General features: G+C 30.9%; 1 protein-coding gene across 2 annotated transcripts in view; it reads right to left on the bottom strand.

The window, feature by feature from the left end:
• Positions 1-855: 855 nt before the first annotated feature.
• LOC107448829 (uncharacterized) overlaps positions 856-11,786 on the bottom strand; it is a 234,699-nt gene continuing 223,768 nt past the window's right edge. For both annotated transcript variants that reach the window (XM_016064181.3, XM_016064182.3), the window contains 3 exons: positions 7,895-8,009; positions 5,093-5,218; positions 856-2,490 (listed from right to left, as the gene is read on the bottom strand). In XM_016064181.3, coding sequence (XP_015919667.2) covers positions 1,169-2,490; positions 5,093-5,218; positions 7,895-8,009 — 1,563 coding nt within the window. In that variant the 3' untranslated portion in view covers positions 856-1,168. The remainder of the gene's footprint in view (positions 2,491-5,092; positions 5,219-7,894; positions 8,010-11,786) is intronic.

Genomic DNA, 11,786 nt, shown 5'->3' with positions numbered 1-11,786 from the left:
TATAACTATATATATATATATAACGATATTGATAAAGTTCTTTATACATGTACTTCTAAAGAGTTATTGTATCGACACTACAGAAAGTAGTACCTTACAAAAACGTTAATTCAATTAAACTGAAAAGTACAATATTTGAACAAAAAATATCCTTGAAAAAGACAATTTTTGAAATCAAATTAAGAAGTTTTTATTTGCTCATTACATTTACTATTTATTTATTTTAAAAAATTAGAATGATTTCTTTGTGTATGACGCCCACCTGTCAAAAAAAAAACACTTAAATAATTGAAGTGAAACTTCTAATGCGACTTCCAACAAGGTTGCGTTAAACGTTTAACGCTACCATGGAGGGGGAATGAAAGCACTGTTGCGTTCTCGTTACCTGAAGCTGAAACATTATTAAACTTCCTTAATGACAAATTTGGATTGGAAATGATAAATGGTAGGAATGATCCAACAACCAAAGGGGGGACTACCATTGATGCAGTGTTTGCAAGAAATATTGAAAAAATAGAACTTAAACATTTCGTATCTTACTTTAGTTATCATAATCCCATTATATAGATTGTTATAGATTTGGATATTTCTCCACTCGAAAATGATAATTAAAAGATTCGATCAATTGTGAATTGAAAGCAATGTTAATAAAGTTTTTCTTAAAAAAACAATATGATTTCACTAAAAATCAATTTCTTCCCCTTCCTATTTTCATTTCCACATTACGAAGTTTCACTTCTTCTGCTCGGAGGGACTCCACGCACTATTTTTTTTTATTTCTAACATATTGTCGGTAATTTTCAAGGCACCTGGAATGCAATAATTTTCTATAATTAAGAAAAATAGGCCAGTAAATTTTATATTTAAAAAACCTTTATTTTCTGTCATATTATCATTAATATCTTTGAAACGAAACTTAGTTACGTCTTAACTCTTGTTTAATGACATTTTTCTCTAAAATTTCCAAGTATTTTATCAAACCACATAATAGTGAAACGTGAAAACATCTAGATAATGCTTTTATTTATTTCTATCTGTTTTCAAAAAAAAATCCTCTTTTTTTCTTTTTTCATGCAAATGTTTATAAAAATAAATGCTTTTTTTACTTACAGTTTTTGTTCTGATTTTAAATAAATAAATTTTCAAAATTATCTAAGTCACACTAAAGTCAACGTATTAGCATCTTTTCTAAAGCTGCTGGATCTGAATATTCTACAGAATCACTCTCAGATAGAAACCTCATTTCAGAGTCATCAGAAAGTTTAGATTGTCTTTTTTGAGTACGTTTCCTCATAACATAAGCAGCACCAGCAACGAAACAAACGACAATACCAACCACTAAAATAATTATGATTGTAGGCTGAGTACTGCTCATAGCTGCCGATTCAGTTTTAGATGCTTGCTCATTCACTGATTCAACAGAAAATTCAGTTGAAATGGATACTGTTGAAGTAGATAACCTTGTCGATGGTTTACTTCTAAAAGTAGTTGGTCTGGTTGTGGTTCTATAAGACCAAGTAGTTCTTTTGGAAGGCTGTTTAGTTGTACTGGTAGTGGTTCTATAAGACCAAGTAGTTCTTCTGCTAGGCTGAATAGATATACTTGTAGTTTGTCGCGTTGCAGTTACTGGCCACACTACAGATCTAGAAGTGGAAGTTGTAGTTGGTAAGTCTGTTCTATTCCTAGGTCTTAAATTGTACGTTTTTCTTGTTGATGTAGAAGGCAGTAGGGTGATGGTGGTTGGTAATGCGGAAGATTCCTTCGGAGGAGCTGCAGTTGTTGAAGGAGTTTCAAAAGGAGGTTTAGTGTTAATATAAACAGTGGATGTTGGTAACGTGCTACTTTGCAAATTTATGATAGTTGCACTAGCTGACTGTGATGCATTAGTTAGGGATTCGGCAGTAGATGTTCTTGTTGCAGGTAAAGTAATTAGGATTGTTTTAGAAGTTGAGGGAAATGTACTATTAATTGTAGGTATTGTACTTGCTTTTTGAGTTATCGGTGCCATAGATGTGATAGTAGTGGTAAGTGCAATCGTAGTAATATTTTGTGCAGTTTGGGTAGGCGTAGATGTAGTAGTTGTAGGCTCAGGGGTAGTGGTGGTAGTAGTAGGAATGGCTGTTGTACTTGTGGGCGTAGTTGTAGTGCTTGGTGCTGAAGATGAAGACATTGTTGTGGTTGTTATAGTTGCCGGTTGTGTCATTTTGGTTGTTGATTGCGTAGTAGTTGCGTAGTAGCTTGTGGCAGTAATTAATTCATGCTCTTTTGGGACCGGAGTAGTTATCGAAGTTGTTATACCAGAAGTAGAATTGAACGGGGATGATACAGATGAAGAACTTGTGCTATCTGATTCTGTAGAAAGTGAGGATGAGGTTGTAACAATTATTTCCGGTACAACATTTTCACCACTGCCCGTCGTTGTTATCGTTGATGAAGTTAATGTTGTGGCCTGCTCTTCTGAAGGATTTTCGTTTTCCGGAGTATCATAGTCTAAAAATATAATTAAAATTATTTGTATTATAGTGGGTTTAATACATTTATCAAATAAATATTGTTTTTTATGTATCTAGTTACGAAAGCAAAATGTTTTTGATATTAATGTATGTCAAATATTAATTTTATTATCAAAATAAAAATTGGATTCATCAAAATAATTAATAATAGTGAGTACGAAAGTATGCATCTCTTCAAAAGAAAAAGGGTTGATTCAGCACTATTCTATGTTTACTTCAAAATTTTAATTTTAACTTGTAGTAACTGAAGATAAAATAAAATTTGAAAATATTTTTTACACTTAAATACTTGTTGGTATGCGCATAGTTCTTTTCTAACGTAAATTTTTTCAAGAAATTAAAAAAAAAAAATTTAAAGTAAGTGTGATGTGAAATTGATCTGAAAAAAAGTTTTTAAAGGTTAATATAAGCAATGAATATAATACTTATTCATTGATTTTATTTGCTTTATTCATTTCCTTATTGAATACTACAAGCAGAAAAAATTCATAAAATTTCAATTAATGAATATGTGTAAAAAGGAATTCGTTTTAAGATGTTTTGATACCTACATTGTGATGATAAAAGAACAGTTGATCATTTTTATCTGATCATCTAAGACACTCTACGTATAACATTCTTTTAATGCTTTTATACTTTTTATCCCTATAAATTTATTATTTTTCTCTAGAATTATCACTTATCAATTTCCTCTATAATATGACATCAAAACTACTCAAGCAACCTTTAAAATTGCTTTATGCTTCACGAATGCTTGTTAAAAAATAGAAACCCGATAAATCATTATTTTTTATTGCCCCATCATTCCCAGGATTTGTTTTAGTATTTTTGAAGGTATGATGTAGACGAATCCAATAGAAAAAATGCGAATAGAAAAAAATACTTCTTTTTCAATAGGTATCTCATCTAATTTTAAATTTGAGAATTTGAAATGCTCGGGAATTTCAGGGAAACTTTCGGTGTTTTATTTTGTCTTTAAATTTTTAAACACAATTTTTTTAAACATCTTACTTTCTATGATATTAGTTTTTATTTTTATATCCAAAATGTTTATTAAGTTTTATAATATCTCACTTCCAGATTTCTTTTTTAAACTTAAATTTCTATTTCAAAAAACAAAAACGTAAATATAATTCGATTTAAAATAAATATAAAATTAACTTATAAAATTAGAGAAAAGGAAAACATATATTAATCATTAAACAGATTTTCCTCAAGTATTATTTTAAATTCAATACCTGTCGAAATAAATTTTTTTAAAAAATAATGCCGAAGTATCATGATAAAATTACCAAATTTTACCTCATTTACCAAATTTTAGTGTTCCAGATATCCAGCCTGAATCAGAGTTAAGTTTTATCATATCCTGATAATTTTGAATATAATCTTTTTTCTTTTCAGTATAATATTAGTGCCATATTAGAAAGGTATAAGACTCCTTGTATTTTAAGGGTCAGTTTCTTAAATACTTATGAAAAAATTCTATGTTTTTTAAGAATACGTTTTTTTTTTACTTAAATTTCTATTTGCGCTGTTTATTTGTAATAATTTCTATTTGCATACTAAAGCTCACACGAAATCCTGAAAGATCAAAATAGGATCTTACACTGAGAAAAAAGCATAATGGTCAAAACTACCAGAATATGGTAAACTTTAACGTATTTCAGGCTCTTTGCGATGTCCAAAAAATATGGTAGTTTTCTCCAAAGCACTTTTTAATTATTTCTCTAAAATTAACAGCAAATTAGTTTGCTAAAATTATAATATGATGTATGTTCTAATTTGAGATCAAATTTGGTAATACTATAATGATATCTTAGAGAAGGGCATAAAAAACATTGATTTACGTTTCAATTTTGTATTTTCACTAAATGAGTGTGTAATAAGAACTAATAATTTTAAAAACCAGAATTTCCGGCAAATAGTTTCCACATAAATAGTTCCGATACTGTATATTTTAGTTCTATTACCAGAACAAGGAAGTTTTTACCAGAAAAGTCTTCTTTAAAGATTGCGATAATTTCACCAGATTTTTTTTTTTTCATTTAGTACTGGAAAATCAGAAATATTGTGTATATATCTATATATTGAAGACCGAATTGTAGTTGACTTTCGCCGGGGGGGGGAATGCCAACAATCATATAATCGCTTTGGTGAATGTCCGATATATTCGTAATATCCGATTTGATATTAAATTATTCCTTAAAATTATCGTTTTCATTATCAAATTATCATTTTTTCGATATTTAAATTAATAGATTAGAACAAACATCAGTACTCGGAGTACCGGTTAAATGCATACTGGACAGTTGCACTGAACATTAAAAAACATTGATATAGGGCATACCGAGCAAATGTATACCGGCAGTGGCACTTAACTAGACCTAGTATATATTTCGAACATATAAAGCGACTATGTGATTGTCAACATTCACCGGTGGAAATCAACAACCACCGATTTCGGTGATTCACAGTTACATATATATATATATATATATATATATATTTAAAAAACTTAAGAACTTCCAATTTACTATAAAAAATATCCTTAACTTACTATTAAAGAAAATTAAACCTACTTCCAGTGCATATTTTCATAAAATCAAAGCAGCAGCTTCCATTCGCATGACAATCATCGTTGCAACCACAATACGAAGAAATTTCAGCTTCTCTACATCTTCCTCTGCATGAATTCGAAGCTGTGTCTGCATGATTAGAACAAATTAAAATATAGACTTTTAAAGAAAGAATTACAATAAATAAAATAAGTTTTTCATTTGTTGCAAATGTATTGTTTTTTCTCGCTAGAAGTTTGGAATTTTTTATCTGTTAGAAATTTGCTTGTCAGAACACAAAAAATATAAGAAATACAAGACATGCCCAGAAAGTAAGTTGTTTTGCAGCCACAGCAGCGGCAGTATTACTGTTCCGCGCATGCTCACACACGTCTCTAGTTGATCGTCTGTCCACCGACACCATCACAGCCAGATTGTGTTGTGTTTACATTTATTAGTAAAAGTTCAAAAATTTAATGCAGTTGCTGGGAGCCGTGCTGACATACGGGTTAGAGTATTCACCTTCCAATGAGGTGAACCGGGTTCAAATCAACAGTGCTGACGTAAAACATTCTCAGTGATAGACGGATCATGGGTTAGAGTTCCCTTGCCGGCAAGCTAACTGTGAGAGGTTTCTTCTCCAAGTAACGCAAATGTGGGTTAGTTCCATCGAAAAAGTCCTCCACGAAGGCAAGCCTCTCCCAATATTTGAAAACAAAATACAATTACCGATTCCACTGATTGTGAACTGCGTTCTACTTAACTGTTTCTGAAAGCAAAGAATGTTAAGACACTTGAAATTTTTCATCCAATCGCTGATATTTATAGTGAAAAGGTAATGATTGATGGAATGTTAAGAAAGTGGAATCGACAGTTCAATGATGAACGAGACGAACCACACCCTTATTCTACTGGTGTCATTCAAAACCATTTTAAACAATTTGGTTGGGAGAACTTCTCTCAACCACCATACAGGCCGAACCCTGGCCCTTCAGACTGCCACTTGTTCATGAACTCGAAGCGTGATTTTGGAGAAAAGCGAATTGACAGGATGATGAGAATCAAAACATTCAGTTCCGCATCTTTCTTTGAAGAAAGTAATGTCGGTTTCCCGCTATGACAAATGATTGAACATTGGCTATAAGTATATCGAAAAATAGTTTTCGGAATGCTCTTTCATCTTAAATAAAATTTAGTTTGAAAGGAGAAAAAAACATTTTTTATCCTCGTTTTTTTTACGAAATGGTACTTAGTTCCCGGATACGCCTTGTAATTCACTCTTTTCCACCTTTTCTTCGAAAGCTCCATTGTCACATACAGAACACTTTTTAGTGAGCAGTAGGCTAGTTTTATAGCTGTCATAAATTTATGACATGTATTCATGACTTTTAGGTTGGGTTCTGTCCCTCTCTAACCCCTATGCCAATAGGATACCTGCAAGTGACGTAGTGAGGGTATTTCGATCCTGATTGGCTGTTGAAACGTGACATTTATTTTGTAGCAAAAGTTCTTCCCATTCTATTTCGAGTAAGCCAATCCCGTCAAGTATCAAATCTCGTAAGTGACACATTCTAAATTATTTCGCGAAGATTCTTGCTCAAAGACATATATTTGCGCAGAGTCTACTTAACACAAAGACAGGCATGAAACCATGGGGAGCATAAACAAACTAGTTATGCATCGAAGTTGCCAGGTGCACAAAACAAAAATATATCATGGTTACGATAAAATACGTGAACAAATAATAAATCTAAGTTAAATAAAAGAAGTAGATGAGAAAGAATTATCTTTCTACTAATTCGATATGCGATACTGCTCTGTATTTAATTAACTTATCGTTAATTAACTTATCGTTAATTAACTTATCGTTAATTAACTTATCGTTAATTAACGTATCGTTAATTAACTTATCGTTAATTAACATTCTAACTTATGAAGAGAAACTTAGCTTAACTTTAATATGGCATCTGCTAATAAAGATTAGCTGGCGCATGACGTCATAGGTCATATGTGTGGGTAAGGGAGGTCTTCTTCTTGAAGTGCAGGTACCCAATTCTGAAGACAGCTAAAAATGTCTAGAAAGGCCACTGTTTTCATTTTTTTTAAAGTGTTTATGATCTAATTTTATCTAACTTTTGAAAAATTACTAAGCGTCACGTTTTGGGCTCATAATTCATGATTCTTTATTTCAAAGACGCATATTTATTGAAAAATACAGCACGTCGCCGTTTTTTTTTTTAATTTTTTTTATTTTTAATGAGCTGCACAATCGGTCTTGTCGATGAGCAGACCTAGTGCGTTCTCCAGAGGTGGTATCCACTCTTTCAGGACCACCACAATGGGTGAGATACCGTTGGTCATGTTAATTTGGACGTCTAGTTTCTGCCACACTAGATGGCAGCACCGAGACGCTATTTGGATGCTAAAGTGCACTAGGAATTTAATTTTGCCGGAAATGCCAAGAGCCAATCAGGCACTCCAGGGATCTTTTACATGCCGCATAATCATACGACATGGCCGCTGAGGATTTTCTACATCCCGAAAATCCGGTCGTGCTGTTGATTTTAAAATAATAACAACTTGACGTGTGGGGCATGTCTTTCCAAACTAAGTTTTAAACAAGAAAGTAATTAAGCTATTTGTCTGATTTAAAATCAAAGTTTGAAATTTGAATATGCAGTTTGAAATTTAATGCTTGCTGAGCTACTCATACTGTGATTTTGCTTGCGTTATTGTCTTTGGTGAAAGATATTCCAAGAAAATCCAATTTTCAAGAGATTCACTTATACAAATAATTTACAAGAATTGTCTCTCTGAACTACTTACAAGATATGTGATCAGTTGAGTTTCCAATTTCGTCACAAGGTGTGGTAGACAGATATACGTCATCAATAGCTGTGTCACCAATGTAGTTGGAACCTCTAATACCTTCAATTACAATCTAAAAAATAAAAATTTCTTCAGCTGCAATCGAAATCAGACATTTGCTACTAAAAGAGGAAATTCTGTTTTGAACTCGATGATATGATAAATTCTCATTCGTGCAGTAAGATTATTTTTATAGGATGGTTTCCAACGCTGCATCTAAACTCAAGATAAAATACCGTATTTTGTTTTATTTAATACTAGAAAGTTAGTACAAGAAACATCATTTGGATTTGTTGTCTCTGATTCTCTGGTAATGTAATATATATGGCTTGGAGGACTGAAAGTGGCCACAAATGTTCGTGTATTACCATGCCGCTGCAATTCTTTATCAAGAAAGTATTTAAGTCATGTTTTTATCTTATTATATGTTAAAATGTAATGATGGTGTCGCAGTTTTCCATGGTTGACTATACATTTTTTAATGGCTAAAAAGTCACATGGTATAATCCAGCTTTCACTATTATATACTATTATATACTGTTATACGGTTAAATGTTTTGTTAAATTATTTAGAACTTAATTTTCAGCTTCGTGCACAAAGTGACGAATGCAAAAATTGTATTTGAAATACATTCGTCCGCTTGACAAGCAGAAATATTAAATTACAGTTGTGAACTCAATAAGTTTTTTATTACACTACACTTTTAATATTAAATGTTATTTCAAAAACTGATTAATTAGGAAAATTATTTATGTTCACTTATAGATCTTAATAGCGAAGCGGGGGTGCCATCCCTTCCGCAGAGGATCAAAATTGTGATGGCATGTCTTCGGATCATCCTCCGGGATGTTTCCCAGACCGTCGCCAATAGCCCATTGTGCAGCTCTAGTGCGACGTAAAGTAACAACAACAACAACAGATCTTAATAGGGATTCATAAGGGAAATATTTGGATAATGAAAGTGGAGGCACAAGTGTTCTTTTTAGTACAGTACAGAAATCAGAAAACCGGAAAACCAAAAAACCGGAACGAAATTCGATAAATTTTCTCGCCATTTTTTTTTTTTTAATTTTTTTTTCCTCATAAGATTTTACGATTTTTCTTTCTTTTTTTAAAGATGTTTGCCTTATTATCATTTTGAAAATAATCATAAGTGTATTACTTCATCTTTTTTTCTTATTTTTAAGCTTATTTCCAAATATATTTTTTTGTTGTTGTGTTTAACAAAAAAAAAAACAGCTTTTTGTAGCGATTCAGAAAACCGGAAAAATCAGTTATCCTGAATAGCGATTGTCCCGACCGTTCCGAATAATCGGTTCCCTACTGTACATATATTTTTAGTTGAATAATTTTAACAGTTTTATGCCAAGAAACAGCAATTATTGCGAAGCAATTATCGGGGTTGTTGAGCCACAGCAATCAGGGGGCTTAGACCCAAAGCGTCAAAAAAATAACTTAAAAAATCACCAATGTCTTAAATGAGGGAATTAAAAAATGCGTCCTTAACCATTGTTGAAAACTCTTGAAAAGAACGCAATCATGTCAGTCTAGAAATAAATGATGTTTAGGGAAAATGTTGTAATGTACATAATTACAATTTGCTAGAGATTCAAAAATGTGTCGATAAAAAATTTATAATTTTCTTCTAAAATTTATTCTGCACTTTTTTTTTAGATAAATTTCATTATTTAAAAATTATTTTGGTTAGCTATGTTTTTTAATGGATTGTATTAGAAGTCTGATAGGATTTGCAGAAATTCATGTTAATTGTGTTTCCAACTTCGTTAGTTTTCTGTTCGCAAAAAGCAAAATATGGAGAGTGAAAAGTTGATATAATATTTTATAATATTTGGTATTATGCTATTTTTCGTTCATCTAGCTTTTTAAAACCGGTAATAAAAATCTATCAAAAAATTAGATTTTAAAAAAAACAACATTTATGTCTACATTTTGTTTAATTCTACTCAGTAGTAAAGGAACTTCAGAATTTTTTCCAACAATTTTTTGAACTTTTTTTTCCAACATCCAACACAATATATAATTCTTTTTTCCTATTTAAATTTTAAAGTAGCGAGATTTTTTGTAGGTGCTATTTAGTCCATGTATAATACAGTCACCAAATCATATTGAAATTAAAAAATATGTAGATAGGGTGTTCGGAGATTATCGACTTAAACAAATATTTTATAATTCTTGACGAAATTGAAGTCCAAAAATTAGTCACATTAGGGAACGCGTTAATGTTTTAGGGAGGAAAATACTAAAACGATTTCGAAATCTTATAAAATCGCCACTCAAGAGGGAAAAGCTGAAAACATCAAAAGATATTTCACTTTGAAAGTAAAAAAAAAGTTAAAAAGATATCGTTATAAACACATCAAAGCTGCATCAGCTTACCAAGCTGGTTTTTGTCTTTTTTGTCCCCTTTTCTTTCACCGTACATTCTACAGATTTAAAAAATATATATATTTCATTTTTCATAGCATAAATATTAATCCTTAAATTGTATAATTAACTAGCAACCTTTCTAATTAGAAACTTTAAACTATCCAGTATAATATTATTACCTTGCGCACATCCATTTTCAGGCGAAACCTTGGTAACTAACAAATCAAGCGTGCTTCAATACTGCTGTAAGAACACGCCATAAAAAAAACATTTATTTGCGCTTCTAACTCCATTCATTTTCGTTTCTCTTTTCATATTTTGGAATCTGGCAATCTTATTAGGAAAATATTTTAAATCATTCTTGAAACATTCCGGTACGTGCAAGTCCATTTGAATTCGCTAATTCGCTTTGTAGAACTCATTTTGTTTCATTTTCTGATTTTTGCTTGATTTATAAATATATATATATATATAGCAAAATAAAAACAAAGAGAAAAACGAAGAAAATTATTAAGTTTTATTAACTGCGCGTAAGCTGCAAGTATATAGAACTCATAAAATAAGCTAAAATTTTGAGAAAATATGGAAAATAATGAAAATTATAAAGTAATGACAAGAGAAGAAAATAATTAAACAAAATTTTCAAAAGTATTTTTAAAAAAATATAATATTCGAAAACTTAAAAAAAAAAAAAAAAAAATCCGGGAAACAAAACAAAGAAAAGATATAACCTCGTCATCAGCCCCCACGATTATATCCGCAATAAGGAGTGCTTTCTAATAATGTATTAATATAGCCAAAGCAAAATATATCAATACAATAGTGTGAGGAGCACTCAAAAAAATTTAAACGAAATTAGAACACATTAAGTAAAAAATATATACGAAAAAAACAGACAAATATATCAAGCAAAAAACAGAAAATAAAATGTAAAGAGATTAAGGAACAGTACACGAAAGAAAATCTACATAGTTAGGAGCGAATTAAAATGAACTTACGCGTACCGGAATCTTTCAAGAATGATTCAAAATATTTTCGTAATAAGATTGCCAGACTACAAAATATGAATACAGAAGCATAAATAAAGTGATATCTTATGGCACGTTCTTACTACAATACTGAAGTGCGTCTAATTTGTTAGTTACCTAGGATGGGCCCGAAAATGGATGAGCGCAAAGTAATAATATTAAACAGACTAATTTAAAGTTTGAAATTAAAAAGTTTGATAATTAAAATAATTTTAGAAAATTTATAATTATTTCAACAAAAAAAAGAAACAGGATTTGCTCGCTTTGAATTGATTTTTAGCAGGCGCCAAATTATTATTACTGCTGAATTCCAAAAATTAGGCTCAAAGAGCAAGCAATGCCCTAAACACACGAAATAAGAAAACCGAACTAAAAACGGAAACAAAACGAACACAAAAGTAAGTTAATAGTAGATAATATATATATATATATA

Source organism: Parasteatoda tepidariorum, chromosome 2 (genome assembly GCF_043381705.1).
Source record: "Parasteatoda tepidariorum isolate YZ-2023 chromosome 2, CAS_Ptep_4.0, whole genome shotgun sequence".
NCBI classification, from domain to species: Eukaryota; Metazoa; Arthropoda; class Arachnida; order Araneae; family Theridiidae; genus Parasteatoda; species Parasteatoda tepidariorum.
The sequence above is the reverse complement of the archived record's forward strand: the minus strand, read 5'-3'. Positions and strand labels throughout refer to the sequence as shown.